This window comes from Mirounga leonina, unplaced genomic scaffold (genome assembly GCF_011800145.1).
Source record: "Mirounga leonina isolate KUSES-001 unplaced genomic scaffold, KU_Mleo_1.0 Mir_171, whole genome shotgun sequence".
NCBI lineage: Eukaryota > Metazoa > Chordata > Mammalia > Carnivora > Phocidae > Mirounga > Mirounga leonina.
The window spans coordinates 18,759,055-18,776,299 of record NW_023270436.1 but is presented as its reverse complement, the minus strand read 5'-3'; the positions used below and the strand labels follow the sequence as shown (position 1 = coordinate 18,776,299).

Genomic DNA, 17,245 nt, shown 5'->3' with positions numbered 1-17,245 from the left:
TCCCCATCCACAGACAAAGTCGAACTCCTTAGCAAGGAATCACGACTGTCCAAGAGCAGGCCTCTGCCCACCTTTCCGGCACGACCCCTGCTATTCCCGGCGTGAGCGGCCCTGAACTGCTTAGAGAGACCTCTGCTGCACACAGAGATGGGCTTCCCGCACCCCTGCCCCTTTGAGCCCAGTGTTCTGTATGGAATACCCTTCCCTGGCTGATGCCTCTTGGCTCTTTGAGATTCAGTTCAGGTTTTGACATAGGACTCAGCCAAAAAAGTCCTTAGAGGAAAATGAGTAGCCTTAAAATAATTCATTGGAAACAAAGACTGATGATAAATAGAACTGATCTTTCAACTCGAGAGTCTGGGCAAAGACCTGCAAACAAACCTCAAGAAAATATCAGTGACTTTAGTAAGGATAAAGGCAGAAACAGCAAAAACCTATTAAGTTGTATCTCTGTCCTTCAAAACCCGTGGAGCCCCAGTGAATATATCATCCTGAAAAAAACCTTTTTCACCTAATTTCTAATAAGGTCTGTACAATAAGAGAGCACAAGTTCCTATGTAACTGTGTTCTAACATCCTACAGCCTACAAAGTCAGGAAGTTCTTCTTGGTGTCTAACCTAAATCCGTCCTGCTGTTCAGTGTGGCATCTGTGGAGAAGGGAGGACACGGAGTACCTGTTGAGTCCTTGAACATCCACACGTTGTCAGCCTCCTCCTCCAAAGGAGACCTGCTCTCCGACTCACTGACTCGGCTGCGCCGGAGGGAGTGGGAGATGGGAGCCCGGCGGCGGCTTCTCTTGCTGAGCTGCACCCGGGTCTTGAGGGCACTTGAGTCGAGGACTGAGGTTTGCTTTGGGAGGGGCAGGCAGGAAGAGGGAGAAAGCAAAGGGAACCATTAGTTGAGGACGCCGCCCATGGGAGCTTCCCTGACGCACGAGATGCTGTGGGTGGTACGTGGGCCAACATGTTCACATTTTTATGGCCACTGCAACACTGTAAGCCCCAATTACTCCGCGAAACACACCATGTAGGCTGGTTACAATGATCACATGAGCCTTGAAGGCCCTGGCACAGCCCCAGAGTGGACATGAATGAAAATGCCTTTTCCCTCCTGGTGACATAGGAGCATGGAAGCTGGAACCCCTGCTCGGTATACAGCAGGGGCCCAATCAGTGTTTGTTTGCTTGCTGAATGAATAACTGGATACATCATCTAACTAAATCCTCGTGGGAACCCTATTCACACGGGGCCCAGGAGCTGAGGCATCCTCGGTGCGGTCCCCCCTCCACCCACAACCTCCTTTGAGGGGGGCAGGTAGAGGGTGCAGAGCAACGCACTTGCACCAAGCCTTTGCCTACAAGCATCACACTCTGAGCAGAGGCAGGTGGACAGTCCGGGACTGAGTGACGAAAGGTGTCGGGGGGGCACACCAGCCAGGGGCGCCCAGCCAGGAGGTGGGGCAGCCCCTGGCCCAGCGATCGCCTGGGGGAATGGAGGCGAAGAACTCAGAGCTCTGTGTTCAAATCCCACTCGGTTCAAATCCTAGCTGCATGAGCCGCGGACTTCACCTCCCTGAGGTGCCCCTCTTTGTAGAAAAGGGGATCACAGGAGTACCTGCCGCCCACGGTGGTCGAGAGAATTCAGTGAGTCCAGGCGGGGCAAGTCCTGGTTTGAGACAGTGTCTGACCAAGGCTGACACAGGCAGCAGCTGTTACCGGCCATCTCCCGTGCTCGCCTGAAATGTGGGGTCCTCCCTCTCGGGTCTGCTTTGGAGAAGCTCCATCAGCCAAGGCCTTTTCAAGGAGCGATGACGGGCTAATTTCGGTGAATCATTTCCCACCGGTTGGTAAGTGGCAGACGACACACTGGGGGCGGGAGGAGGGAGCTGATGTTTGTGCAGCTTCTTCTCAAGGTGGTCACAATGGCGGCCAGTGGGGGGAGCTGATGGGGCTGGCGGGGGGAGGGGGGGAGGGACGGAAGTCCCAAACTGGGGGATCGCTTCTCAGATCCAGTTTTTCAGACTCAGAGAAAGGGGGGAGGGAACTGTCCCAGGAAGGAGCTGGCTTGCAGGGCAGCTGGGTGTGTTTCCCCGGGGTTACCCCTCGGCCACAGGCTGGGGCAGGGCCCGGATGCCTTGGTGCCTCAGCTTCCCTTTCAGCCTCCAAACGGCCCCCACAGGAGCCGCCAGTTGTGGTGGGCAGTGCCCGTAGACTTCAGTACGTGATAAATAAGCAGCCAGACCTGGGATCGGGGACACTCGCATTTGAGTCACCCAATGGCCACGTTGGTTCTCCCATCTGCAGGATGGGGCAGGAATTTTTTCCTTTTGGGGCTACTGGCCTATGAGCAGTCTCACCACTCGGGGACTGGTGGCTGTTGACACCACTGTTGGTATTTATAATGGACCCTGAGAAAGAACGGCTTAGTGTTCTAGAAGGTAAGTCCAGCGGATTGTGCCATGGCCCAGGGACATCCTATAAGCACGTAAGCTACAGCCACGCCTGGCACACAGCTTGACCTTGGTACATGTTTGTTGAATGAATACCTGAACACATCACCTAACTGAATCCTTCCAACCCACACCATGTGCATGTTTATATAATGGGGTGGCCCAAGGGAGACCAAACTTGTGTCTTTCCCCATCTCTGCCCTTAATTCAGAGGTGCCAGCAAGAGACTCTGACTGTAGTTAGAAGGGGGAATTCCCTTTGAGGATCCAGAGGAAGCCCCTTCTCCCAAAGCACTGGGGGTTCCTTCTCCGGGGGGGAATCTGGGTAGCCATCCCTAAGGGTGTGGGCATGAGGCTTTACTGCCAGGAGACTGGGTTGCTTTTAGGTTTTGCACCATTTAGATGATGCATCCACAGGAGGGTGGGCTGGGGGGTGGGTAGCCCTACTGTCAGGGGAGGAGAATAATGGGACTTTGAGGATTGAAAAGGAAACTGTGCCTGCCCCCTGCAGGTGGGGCTCCTGTGGGAGTAAAGAGGACAGGTACTGGTCTGGAAGGGGCTACAGCGGGATGCCGTTGGGCCTGGGCGGCTGGCATCCGGGAGGCTGGTTCTGCTTGGGACCTAGAAGAGCTGAGTTCTAGGGGCTGCCCCCGGGGACCCACATGAGGGCTATCTATGCCTGAAGGGTCCCCCTTCCCGGAGCTGCCACTACCCATTTACAGAGAGACTTGGATCTGCAGGCATCAGAGACACGTCCCACCGAGCAAGGCCTTGGTGAGAACACCCAGCAGAATGGGTCTGAGCAAAACTCCAGACTCTGCACACCTGGAATTGCAAACCTCAGGCAGCTCACCCCCCAACTGTCTCCAAGCCCCCGGAGATGAGGCGCCAGACTTCCTGCTTACCAAACACGTGGGGGCTAGGATCAGGTTTAATTTGAACCCATGTGATTATATTTGAGGTCGTGGAGCCCACTATGCCGGTTATCAGTGGGTGAGGAAGCCAAGGCTCAGAGAGGTGAAGACGTATGCCCCAAGACACACAGCTGGTGTGTGGCAGGTGCAAGCTACACACAGACATCAGTCCCATCGCAAAGACTGTTCCCTCTACACCCACCACAGGGGTCCCTGGCACACAGATTCTGCCCCTGAGAGGGGCCACCCACTGGGAGATGCCAGAGCATCCCTTTAAGAAGAAAGGACTCTTTCCAACACACGCTCCCAGTTACAGACTTACATCAATGAAGGAGAAGTCGTCCACCCTCTTCACGGGGCAGGGGTCTGGCGGAGGCAGCCCCTCCATCCCATCCGTGGATTCCAAATCGGTACTGGATTGGTCCACGCTGGTGCTCCGCTGGTCTCTGGAGCAGCTGTGCTGGTCCCCGGCCGAGGTGGCCTCCGTTTGGGAGGACAGGGAGGACAAGCGGCTGCTGGGGAGCTGCTTCCGGGCCGACACGGCACTGCTGTCCGGGGACGGGGACTCGGGGGCCAGACTATGAGAAAGGAAGGAAGGGAGACCTCATTTGTGCAGGTGGTTGGACAGAACTGAATTTCCAGCAGAGGAGGTGCAGAAAGCAGGTTCAGGCTGTGCTTTCTAAGACACAGGACATCCCCGTAGGCTATGTCCTTTCTGGGCAAGCCTGGCGCTGTTCGTGGTGCCTCCAGAACACCTGGACAGGGATGGAATGGGAGGGGCTGGTCCGGTCCCATTCCAGACCCTCCAACCCTGCCCTGGGCAGGAGGGCGGGAGACACTGGGCACACGTGGCGACTGGGCCCTCGCCATGTGGCGAGTGTGAGCCCAGAGTATAGAGTGCACACTGGATTCCCACCACTTTGGAAAAAAAAAAAGAGAGAGAAAGAGAATATAAAATACTGATGCATGTTGAACTGATAATATTTCGGATCTGGATTCACTAAAATATTGTTATTTAAATTAAATTGTTAAGATGTTTCTTTTTTACTCTTTTGAGGTGGCTCCTGGGACATCTTAAATGACCCACACCTCGTGTTTGTGGCTCGAGTTGTATTTCTGTTGGACAGCGCTGACGTCGATCAAAAAATCACCAGTCCCTTCTGGTAGAGCAGGAAGCAGGGGAATTTTCTGCATGGTTCCATTCATTCATGCATGCATTCAGTCAAGAGTTACTAAGCACTTACTATGTGCCAGGCCCTGCTACCCACTGAATCACTGAATCCTCTCCCCAATCCTGCGAGGCCGCCACAATGCTATCAGGTAGGATTAGCCCCGGGAAGTTAAATATTAACCTCGCTAAAGACGAGGAAACCAAGGCACAGAGATGTGAAGTGGCTTTGCCCAAAGGGGCAGAACTCACTCCGGAATCCATGCCCTTGACCCTCTCCAACTTCTGGGATTTCTTCCCATGGTAATGTATTTAAGTACGGCTCGGATAACTGGAACCACATAAGACAGAAATGTAAAAATAAGTTAAGTCATTATGCTAAAAAGCACTCCCCATTAAAAAGACACCAAAGTCAAGAGCATGGGAGAGCCAACCCTGAGGAAGGGCAGCCGGGCACGGGACACCACCTCCTGAGAGGAGGGTCTGCCCTGGAAGCAGGGCCGCACCCCTGCCCAGAACCTATCCTGGTGCTTCACGGCGGGAGCACATCCAAACTCTGTCCGCCCTGGGATGATTTTATTACTCGGAACAGGCAGGATGTGGGGGTGCGGGGTGGGACTGAAGCAAACCCCCCACCTTCGCCAGACAAGAGGGAAATACCACCGAGGAGGCAGCAGATGGCGCTGCTGACCAGGGCTGGGGACGCGCGACTGCGGGATGGGACGGGCCAGGGAGGGGGCGCTGCAGTACCTCCGGGGAACAAAAGGGGGCGCCCACCCACAGGAGCGGCCCCAGGTCCCAGAGGCCAGCTGCGGGGAACGGAGGCTCAGGAGCGGGGCAAAACCGAGACGCAGGCTTCCGGACTCAGAGTCCAGAGGGCTCTTGCAGGAAATCTAAGTGAAGTCTAGTGATATTTAAGGACGCTCATTAACGGCACCCATGTCACGGGTTCGGCGAGAAAAGGCTTTCACAGGTACTACACGGGTATCACCTTTGCTTCCTTTTGTCTTCTTCATACCCATTTTCAATTCCATCCACCTCCATCCGACTTTCACATCGTCGGCTGTGGGACATAACCCAGTAGAGGCTTGTGACGACCACTCCCGGCTGGAAGCGCAGGGGAAGCAGGTGGGGGACCTGGGGTTGAGTCTGCCCGATCCCTGGGCATACCAACCACAGGCGAGGAAATCGAGTCACACAGAGACACGGCCAGCACAGGGCCATGCCGGAGGCAACCCAGGTCTCTCTGACTTCAAAAGACCACGCAACCCTGACCGTGGTGGCGTGACCACGCGATCCCAGGGCCCTGGGCTAGGGAAGACGTGAGCTGAGAACACGGCACTGTCCACCCCATGTGTCCACGAAGCCACTCCTGTGCTCGATCCCGCCCCAGGGGGAGAAGAAAAATTGTACTTTTAAAATAATGAACGGGGCTATGAGCAGGTGCTCCTACTACGTGCCAGGAAATATGCTAATTGCCCACAGGTTCCCCTGCCAACAGCCCCGTGTGATGGGGTGCCTCAGCCTTCACCTCTGCAGGATGGGGCAACAGGATTAGACGTTAACACATTTACGTGCTTACAACAGTGCTCGGCACGTACGCTCAATAAAGCCCGGCTGTTTTTATAAGCATCATTCCCTTCCTACAGGGGAGGAATGTCAACTCCGGAAGGCATATAACTCAGTTACCCAGAGTCCCATCGGCAGCTGGGGTGGAGCCGGGATTCGGGGCTGCCTGCCTCCTGTATCAGGCAGACATCTGAGGGCCCTACAGGCCATCAACTGGGGCGATGTTAAATGCAAGACAGCTTATGAAGCAACATGTGGGGCATGCTCCTCTGTTTGTAAACACACACGGACTTACTGAAAAAAAAAAGTCTAGACAGACGTCTAGCAAGAAGCATCAGTGCCTTCATTAATGACCCGTGTGCTGGGGTTACAGGTGTTTTCATTTTCTTTGTACTTCCTTTCATCGTGGCCAAATACACATAACGTCAAGGTGACTGTCAGTGACGTTGAGCATGCTGACCGTGTGGTGTAGGCACGACCACAATACAGTTCTAGGACATCTTCCCAAAAGGAAGCCTGGCACTTAACCCACCCCCAGCCCCTGGCACCTAATCTACTCTCTGTCTCTATGGATTTACCTATTCTGGACATTTCGTATATCCTTTTAAAATAATTTTTTTGTACTTTCTAAATTTTTTTTCGGACAAGAATGGATTACGCTGCTACCTACAGACAACACAGGTTCGAGGAATATAGAAATGAGGGGGCACGTGGGCCATGCTGCCTTCCATCCAGACACACCACCCTGCAGCCAGGAGCCCCGCAGGCCCTACCTCTCCCCGCTCTGGCGCTGGTCTGTCCATGTCCCATACTGGCTGTCGGCTTCCTGCACGAGGGTGTCGGTGTCCTTGGCCTCGGGGGGCCGCCTGGAGAAACACTGCTTTAGCTGGTCCTGCAGAGACAAGCCAGAGGGGAGAGATTTCCGTCAATGCTCAGAACCTGGTCCCCCGGCTGACACAGATCACACGGCATTGCCCCCGGCTCAAACCCGCCCCAGCTCTCTACTGTGCTTAGAGGCCGGTGCAGACGTCTGGGGTGGGCATTAGGGTGACCAACTGTCCCAATGTGCCCAAGACACCACAGGAGGCAGGACGGTCGGTGTTAAAGGCAAACAAGCTGGGATGAAGGCGTCACCCATGCAGGGTCCTGCTGGGCACCATGCTGCCCAACCTCAGTGCCCCTCTGTCCGCCTAGCACCACATGCAGGACCATCTTCTCTCCATCTTGGGTCTCCCAGGACTTGTCCACCTGGTTAGGGCACTCCCTCAGCTGTCCCCCGCCCCCGGGTTCCCACCACCACCACGCTTCCAACACAGCACCTGCGGAGCATTTAACTGTGCGCAGCTTTGACCAAGCTGTTTGCACACCACCTCACTGAACTGAAGTTCCATGGCCATCCTTATTACAATCCCATTTTCCAGATGAGAACACTGAGACTCAGACTGGTGAAGAGACATGTCCCAAACCAAACAGCCAGTGCATGGCGAAGCAGACCTCAAACCCGGACAGGAGGCTTGGGTCCACGTCCAAACCGGTAACCACTGCACCCCAGGCAACCTGGGGTCCCTCGGCTATCACTGCCTGCTCAGTTGCTGCCTGTGCCCTTGCCCAGGGCATTGGAAGGAGTGCTGGCACAGCGTGGGCAGCCACGGAGCTCCATTAAATGTCTGAACTGCTGGCTTCCCTACCTTGTTCACTTTCAGCGAATTAAAAGCCCATTCCCTGCTCAACAACCTTCAATGGCTCCCTATTGTCCTCCAGCGGAAATCCAATAGCCCTGTAGTTGAGCCCCAAATTTCCTCTCCAGTCCCATCTCCCACCCCACCCCAAACAAACCCTTCCTCCCACCCTCCCTGACCTCCTCACACATCCCAGCCTCTGCGGGTTTGTTGCGCCCCTCCCTCTTCTTTACCCATCCTGTAGGTCAAAACCATTACAACCCAGTGATCTCTCCCCCTGCTGAGCTCTTCCTGCCTACCCTGGACTCACTGTTGTACCAGGTAAAGTTCAACATCGAAGTTATTTACTCCATAGAAATTTACTGAGCGCTTACTATGTGCCAGGCACCAGGGAACTGGGCTTGGTGGCAGGCGGGGGGGGGGGGGGGGGGGGGGTCACGGCACAGACGAAGCCCCTCAGAGTCTGTAAGTTAGCACGAGGTCGGGATGTTCTATCATCTTTGCTCACACTCCACGCCTTTTCGCAGCTTCTACAAAACCGTTTTTGGCGGAACAAGCCTGTGTGGTCCAGGGGAATGAACCATTTGGGGATACTTGTGTACCCCGGGATGCTCAAGGGGGTGCTGTGGGAGGGGTGTGTGCAAGGACAGGAATTCAGAATTAAGCCCTCAGCCACCTCTGATAAACAGCCACACTCGAGGACCCCAATAACAGCTTAATGTCCAAACAACCCAACACCACTCACTGCCCACAGAACACTTTCTCTAGTCACCAAAAGAATATGTGTTTGTTGTAAAACATTTAGAAATTCGAGAAACGCACAAAGAGAAACGCTTTAAAAATACCCATCACCCATGGACAATACTCTGGCACAGTCCTGCCCGGAATTTCCCCTGTGTCACTTCATCCAGATCCTCACCTTTAAATGGCTGAAGAAGATCCTACTGGATGGACTCAGCGCCATTCATGGGACCAATCCCCAAGCGCTGGGCATTTAGGTTGCTAAATATTTTTCCCTATTCTAAACAATGTGACGAACATCCTTGAGGCTCAAGTGACACATCTCTGTGATTATTCCCCACAAGAGAGATTCCTAAGTACAGAATCACCAGGTCAAGGGGTGGCCTATTTTTAAGGCTTTGGCTCCTGATGAGCGAGGGGGCCTTGGGACAGGCTGCCCAATCGCCAAGCCCATGGGCAGTGTATGTGTGTGTGTGTGGGGGGGGTGTATGCACGCTTTAGGGATGAAGTCAGTCTCCACTCGGGGAAACTCGGGAGGTTTTTGCCTTGAAAGATCACCTGACAGTCTCAGACACCCGCACCCTGAACAGAATTCTCCCTGGCACCCAGGAAGGGAAGTGGTCATCTGCGCATGCTCCCAGTTAAAATACTGTTTTTCAAAGATGTCACAGAATCGGGCATTCCCTAACTTAATCCCCTACATGGGTCAGATTCAGAAGCCAGAGGGTGGGGACTCAGGGATTCCTTCTGGTGGGCTTGGCATTGCTGCCCTGAGCTTCTGCAGGGGGCTTGGGTGTGTCCCGCCCCCCGCCAACCCCATGCTAAGATCAGCAGGAGGCACGGGGTTGACAGCTCTGGGTCACGGCTCAGGGGAAGGGGAGTCCTTGTTGTCTCTGCTCTGCTCCTGCTGTGTGGCCTGGCATTCAAGCGTCACTCTATTAGAAAAGCAAGGGTTGTTGTGTGTCTTCAAAGAGGTCTCTGGAAATCATTCGGCTTAGGAGCCAGGAGCCAGGTATCAGAACCATTTTCTTTTCTTTTTTTTTTTAAAGATGTAAAAAAGATTTTATTTATTCATTTTGAGAGAGACAGACAGACAGACAGACAGAGCACAAGTAGAGGGAGAAGGAGAAGCAGACTCTCCGCTGAGCAGGGAGCCCGATGCGGGGCTCGATCCCAGGACCCTGAGATCATGACCTGAGCCGAAGGCAGACGCTTAACCATCTGAGCCACCCAGGCACCCCAATCAGAACCATTTTCATAGTCCTCTCCCCACCGGGGGACGGGGGAATCTTTCAGTACTCAGGGATGGAGGAAGGGAGGTCCAGGTGGGGCCTCTGGAAATCGGAATGGCAAGGTGGGTAGGATGCTGAGGGTGGACGACTCAGGGCGGGAGGCAGGCAAGTTGCTTTCTGGCCTCCTTCGGATGGCCTGGAGGCAAGGGAGGTGGGAGCCGGACATTAATGGTGTTCAGCAACCACAGGTGGGTTTCCATCCATCCCTGTCTGTGGGCCCTCCTGCAGAGGTTTAGGATTCGCGCACAGGGGTGTGGGACCCCCACGGGCAGGGTTGCATGCCTTCTGCCTCCACCACCTAATGCCACACTTCAGATTCCCAAGGGTAGCACCCCTGACTCCTCTCTCCCTCACTCCCCCAGTCCTTCAAAGTCTCCTTCCGGAACTTTCTGTCCAGCCTCGGCCAGCTCCAGGGTCTCCCTGCCTCCCTCACTTTCGGTTCCTCCCATGACACTTCCCAAAACCAAAATCTGGGCCTGCAGGGTCCCTGCCAAAGCCCTTTAATAGCCCATATCCCTCAGGGTGAAGTCCAAGCACCTTAAAAATGGCTTGTGGGACCTTCATCAATGGGGCTCTTCCCCCCGCTCCGCCCCATCCCCTGCCCCTTCCAGGCCCTTCCACTAGCTGTGCCACCCTCATGTGCCCCAGGCCACTCACTCTCTCTCACCTCCAGACCTGCTGAAGCAGCCGCTACCTCCCGGCTATCCTTCAGATTTCAACTTTGATGGCTCTTCTTCCAGGAAGCCCTCCCTGAACCATCCCCTAGATCTCAAGTCTCTCTATCCGTGCTATTCAAGATGGTAGCCGCTAGCCACATGTGGCTATTCAAATTTAATTTAAATCTGTTCAAATTTAAAAATACAAAGAATTCAGTCCCTCAGTGGCACTAGCCACTTCAAGGGCTCCATAGCCCCATGGGGCTACCACAGTGAACAGCACAGCTCCAGAGTATTCCCATCACTGCAGAAAAGTTCTGGAGGACGGCACTGCTGTACAGCTTCCCACAATATAATAATTATAATTGACCTGTTTCTTTCCAGTCTCCCTTGGACGAGCACTGTTTCTGGATCCAGAATGTCTGGATTCATTACACAGTAGCTGTGTGACGCTGGGCAAGTGACTTCACCTCTCTGTGCCTTCGTGTCTGGACAAAGCAGATGTTAAGTATTTGGCTGAATGCCATACTCTTTAACACAGACCCCCTAAGTTTGGAGTAATTCAGGGATTAGGATGATCTAAGGGAATTCATCTTATAAATAAGGCTTAAGAAAGCAAACCGTTTATCAGCACTTTCTCCGGTGAGTATCCTGGTAACCTTGTGTGCACTGCAAATTATTCATGCCTCCTCCCTCTGGCAGACCCTGGCAGCTCTTCAAACAAGCGAGGCTTGAGCTTTGCTCCCAGGGTTAGGAGGCCTGAAGATCAACCACCAAAGGGCCCCAAAACTCTTCTAGAAAAGTCAGATTTGTAATTAGCTCAAAGGCAGGATATTCTTCCAATTCAGTTTTGCCTCAGAAGCTGCTACTGCTACAAAAACCCTCATTGTCCGCAGGCAAGTAGATACCGACCAGGTCGTCTGAACACACACCTGATAAACTCACGATGAAGACGCACCCATCTAAGGCACACAGGTGTCCCGGGGAGTCCCCCGTCTGGAACATGAGCCAGGCTCTCGTGATGTGCACCCATGATTGATATCCACCCAATGCCCACCCACACTGCAGTTGTCATTTGTCACACGAGAATAATCAAATCGCGTCCTTTAAAGCAAGAAGGACTCTTGAGTTGATTCAGTTGACCATTTTCATATGAGAAACTGAGGCATAGAGACAGGAATTGCTGTCTGGCTCTTAGTTCTCCCAGTGAAGAAGAGGCAGCACTGGGACGCCGAGTTCCTGTCCTGGAGGTCCTTCCAGCCCCCAACATCCACCTGCTTCTACCTTTCCTGATGCTTTGAGAAGCTCTGAGGAGGAAGTGTCTATTACAATGGGAAAATGTACATGAGAATGCTCTTAAAAACTTCAACAACTTGGCAGGTTTAAAAACCACTTGCTCAGACCAGTAGCTCACCAAATCCCAAGCCTCTGGTGGGTGACGACCTTGCGTCAGCCCAGAGCCCACAATGGATAACTTCGTAACAGCCGTGTCGGGGAGACCAGGCTAACACAGGCCTTTAAGGGCTGTGTTTAAACACGCCGTAACACGCATCCTGAAACTTAAAACATGCATAACCCTCGACTCAGCAATTCTGGTTTCAGAAATTTATCTCAAGAAAATCATTAGACACGCCTGCCAAGATCTAAGAACACGGATGCTCCCTGCAGGGGAGCAAATATTGCAAAATACCGGGAATATCACTGCAAAATCCTGGGGACATCACTGCAAAATCTTGGAAATGACCTAAACGTCCAGTAAGATGGGGATCGGTGAAATGCAATACGATATATCCATACAACTCAATAAACACAGCCAAAAGAATATTTACTATCAGAAAAAGATATCCATCTTATACTAGCAAATGCGGGAAAAAAAGGTAATGCGACAGCACGTGTGTACGTGTGTTATGAGACCAGTTTTGTAAAAATGCATAAATGGATAATGAGCACAAGCGAAGGAAAACCTCTGGAAGGCCCCCCAGCAAACTATTACCAGTGGCACTGTCCATGGGGAGTAACAGGCAATTACTGATGATGACTTATGTAGCATCTGAACTTGTAGTTTTATATCCCACTATAATCAGACAGTACCATCAAAATCAAATAAAATTTATTAAATCACACCTCTAATACGATCATATTGTACACACCATGAATGGAGAACAAATCAGAAATCTTCACTTGTTAATCTGTATCAGAACCCAGCAAACTTTTTCTCTACAGGGTCAGATAGTAAATATTTGGGGGCTCTGTGGGCCCAATGAGTCTCTGTCCCGATGACTCAACTCTTGCCAGTTACAGACAATATGGGAGTGTGTGTGGTTGTGTTCCAATAAGACTTTATTGACAAAACAGGTGGCTGGCTGGATGCGGCCCACAGGCAGCTTGCTGGTCCCTGACCTCTACCCTTTGGAGTACCAGCTGCATGAAAACGGGGGCCATTCCATCCAGTGCTGCACGCCAGCACTTAGAACAGCGCCTGGCCTATGGTAGTTGTTGAATGAATATTTGTTGGAGGAAAAGTGTTTCCAGAAATAACTTTTTTTTTTTCTTTTTGCAGTGAGTAGGTGTGAGCTTCTTAACCAGAAAAGGCGATGCAGTTAGGGAGGGGGCAGGGAAAAGAGAAAATATGGCACCTGTAGGTATTCTGGGGTGTCTGACACATCCGCCTGGGACAGAACCCTGAGTCAGGACGGCGCTCCGCTGACAGAGCAGTTTTGAGCAATTCAAGATGTGCATCCCCTCCCCAGTCGGCAACTCTACACTCCCAGCTGTGCAAGGAGGCTGGCTGGGTGACACCTGCTGGGTCTCTGCCCCTGAGGGCCTGCAGGTGTCACCCTGCTTCCTCTTTCCTGCTCAACTCCGTCTTGCACAACAGCTGAGAAGAAACAGTAATATCGAGGGCTGATACTCCTGGTGCTGGCAATGTGCCCTTCATCTTGCCATCGGATGGTCCCAAACAACCCTATTCAGGAGGAATGCCACGGACCCATTTTACAGGGGAGGAGACTGAGGCCCGGGGAGGCAACCTGACATGCCCAAGGTCATGCAGTTACAAGGTGTGGTGGAGCTGGGATTTGAACCTGGGTTAGTCTGACGTCCAAAGCTCGTGCTGTGTCTCCTGGCTCTGGCTTGACATGGAGAGCTTGTCAGGTCCTCCATGGTCATTTTACAGATGAGAAAACCAAGGCCTGGAGACAGGGAGGAAGTGCCTGGCCGGGCCTGGCATCCAGGTGTCACAGCTCCCTGTCCTGTGCCAGCCACCGCACAGTCCATCTCTAGTGGCGCCCGTCGTGGGGTCTCAGACCCAGGAAGGGGAGGAGGAGGGGGAGGCGGCCGGCCAAGGATGGGCTGGCTCCCGCAGTTTGTCACATCCACTCTGTGCGCCCCAGTCCAGGCTCTTTTCTTAAGAGCACTGTCCATCTTACCGCAGCCTGCTCTGAATCCCGAGGTCCAGGGCCCGCTCTCCTCGCTGCATCTGCTCCCCCTCACCGCCCCTCCCCTGCGGCCACAATGACACCCCTTCACCCCACAGGCCTGCACCTGCGTTCTTCCCTCTGCCCAGGATACCCCTCTGCCTGGCCAAGTGCTGCCCCCAAGCGTCAGCTCGTGGGGTGGCTCCCCTATAGCCCAAGTCCCGAGTCCCGGCTGGAGTCCTCTCTCTGCGAGGCCTGACCCTGGCTGGGGCGTCCCATCACTTGTATGGTTCGCGGGATGCCTGTCTGTCCCAGGACAAAAAAATCTCCCCGACCGGGCGAGTTGCATTTTCTCACCTTTGGATTCAGTGTTATTTGCAGTGCCTGGCACTTAGTAAGTGCTCAATAAAGCAAACGGGAGGAGAGAGGGAAGGAGGGAAGGGAAGGAGAGGAGAGGAAAGATGGGAGAGGGAAGGCAGACAGGCCAGAAGGAACTGGACGGGGGGCGGGGCCAGGCAGCGCCCTCAGAGTGCACCCAGTGCTATCAGCAAAACCTCACACGGTGTCCCACCTCGGGCTACGGCACACTGCCCAGTGGCGGGGGGTGGCGCCCCCAGGGGAAGTCGGTATGACGGTACCATGCCAGGTGCCGACCCCTCTCAATGGGCCCCAAGAACAACAGTGCAGCCATGGCCAGCTGTGGCCAGGTGTGGTGGCCTGGATCGGGGCCTGCCTCAGGGTGTGGGCCGGTCACGTGGCTGCAGTCCACTCGGGACACGCCACGGGCTTCACTCAGGGGGGCAGGAAGGTCTTGAGGTCATCTCTGGGGTGGGTGGCAAGCTTGGGGTGGAGAAGGGAGGGTGGAGAGAGCAAAGGACAGACAGACAGACAGACAGGCAAACAGACGCAGAGAGAGCAGCAGTGAGAACAAAGACAAGACAGACACACCGGAAAGAGTGACCGAGAAGTGGAGGAGGGGGGTCCCGCCTGGACTGCAGCTCTAGGTGCCACCCACAGACACACACCTGTTGCAGGACTCCATCCCCTGACCCAGGGTCATGGGCCCAGCTCCTCGTCTCGGCTGTGGCTTGCCTCTCTTGACCACCTCGAGCAAGTCCCTCCCTTCCCTGAGCCTCAGCCTCGTCTCTCGGGGAGTCGGTGGCCAGGGATGGAAGGTCTCAGTGGCCCTTTGCAGCCTGGCGGCTAACCTTTGCCACTTGCTGGCGTCCTGTGTCCACCAAGCACGCCTGTGTGAACTGCCCACTGCTTCCCAGCAGAGAGGGTTCGGTTACTCCCCGTGAAACCAGTGGGTCACACCTCCAACAGTTTCGCCCACCTAAATGACAAGGACATGATGCTCTTCATGCTTTGAGGGCTTGAATAAAACCAGTTGTCATCAACACTCTATGGATAAGCGAACAGTCCCTGGTGATTAGCAACTGAAACCACAAACTTTTAGGTTGCAGATGCGAAATGAACCTACCCCACCGAGGCTCTGTCAAGCTGGGAGGCAGGACAGGTTCTAAGGTTGGGCAGAGAGGGGCATACCCAGCCCTGCCTTTTGCTAGCTGTGACCGAACATCTCTGAATCTTGACTTTCCCATCTATATGATGGGGATGGGGAGGATGCTTGGGGGGTTGGGAGGACTCTGGGAAATGTCTGGCGAGAGCTTGCACAGGCCCAGCATGTGGTAAGTGCTGAATGGCTGCAGGTTGGCTTGATGATGATGATGGTGATGTCCACTGGTTTGATTCCCCCAAAAGACACATCATTTTAACAAACATTCTAACAATGTGCAATTAGGCCCTCATGAGGCCCAACAGTCCCACGCCTCAGCTGAGAGCTGAAGCTGCCTAAGCCAGACCCCAGAGTTTTTCCCTTGACCTGGACACGAGTCAGCCACTCCTCTCTGCCACGAAATGCGAGGAGCTGGACCCCAGCTCTGCCCAGCAGACCTATGGCCCTCCAGGGCCAAGCCACCCACCGGGGTGTGCAGGCTGCAAGATGATGGGTCTGACGGAGACATACTGTCTCCAGGGGACAAGCGCATCACCCAAAGTGACAGGAACACACATTTGCAGCTGGTGCTCGGGAGGCATGGGCATGTCTGGTTTTGGCTGGGAATGCCCGCAGGACTCCAGAGCAAGGGCTTCCTGAGTCTCCCGTCGGCCGCCGAGGCTATACATAGAAATGACAGCTGGGCTGGGGGTGCCTAGGCTCTCGCCAGCCTCAGAGGCGAGGTTCCCCCAGACCCAAGAAGCCCAGGGGCACCCTGCTCTGATGTCAGAGGTGGGCAAGAGAGAAGTAAGAATTAATGACCGCGAACACTTAAGGAGCACCAACTATGTGCCTGGCACCAAGTCAATTTCTTACGTGGATCATCCAGTTTAATGCCCAAAATAGATACTATCAATGCCCCATTTCCCAGATGAAGAGTAACACCAGACACTTCTATGGCCCTTACTGCCTGGCCAGCTGCCACGCTTTGTCCTTCCTACAACCCTAAGAGGCAGGTACTATTCAGTACCCCGCTTTCCAGACGAGAAGATGGGACACAGAGAGAAGCAACTTGCCCAGGGTCCCATGAGTGAGTGGAGAAGACCAGTTCGAACCCAGGTGGTCAGACACCAAGGTTATGGCTTGTTCTCCTGTTGAAATGCCTGTCTGGGAGGCTTCGTGGTATAGTCCGTCAGCCACTGGCCAGTGCCAGCCCCGGTTGGCTCAGAGAGTGTCCTTCAAACACAGTTCAGGCATCACCTCCTCCAGGAAGCCTCTCCTGACTGCCTCCATCTGCAGCTGGGCTTTGTCTCTCCTTGGGACCCACAGAGCCCCCCTGTGTTCATCCCATCACAGAACTTAATGGGTTGGCTGTGCTGACTGTTTGACTGTCTCCTCCAAACTGTGAGCTCCCTGAGGGCAGGCACTGGGGTTGGTTCACCCTCAAACCCCAGTGCCCAGCTGAGACAGCAGTGGTCAAGAAGCAAGTGATAATGGATGGATGGATGAATGAATCAGTGAACTCAAATGATCCCGTCCCCTCCCTAATGTCTACGACTGATATTACTGTTTACTCAAACTCTCTTGACATATCACAGGACTGTCAGTTTATATATGCCCTTAAATTTTAATTTTTATTACTTTTAGACACAAACCTTTGTTCTAAAACACCATGTTCAGGGTGCTGACAAATGGTGAAAGTGGATTCTTTTTTTTTAAGGTGCAAAATAGGAAAGATTGATCCAGGGAAGGAGGACAATCCCCCAAATAATCAGGAACCTTCCTGCGGGGCGGGGCGGGGAGAGGAGCATAGAACATTCTGGAAGTACTGAGATACTCTTTGCATGGAAACAAATTCAGTTTCC

At 53.7% G+C, this 17,245-nt stretch overlaps 1 protein-coding gene across 2 annotated transcripts in view; it reads right to left on the bottom strand.

The window, feature by feature from the left end:
- Nucleotides 1-17,245, bottom strand: part of KIAA1671 (KIAA1671 ortholog) — a 185,251-nt gene that overhangs the window by 9,186 nt on the left and 158,820 nt on the right. For both annotated transcript variants that reach the window (XM_035017236.1, XM_035017237.1), the window contains 3 exons: nt 6,872-6,990; nt 3,684-3,939; nt 675-849 (listed from right to left, as the gene is read on the bottom strand). In XM_035017236.1, the coding sequence (XP_034873127.1) occupies nt 675-849; nt 3,684-3,939; nt 6,872-6,990 (550 nt within the window). The remainder of the gene's footprint in view (nt 1-674; nt 850-3,683; nt 3,940-6,871; nt 6,991-17,245) is intronic.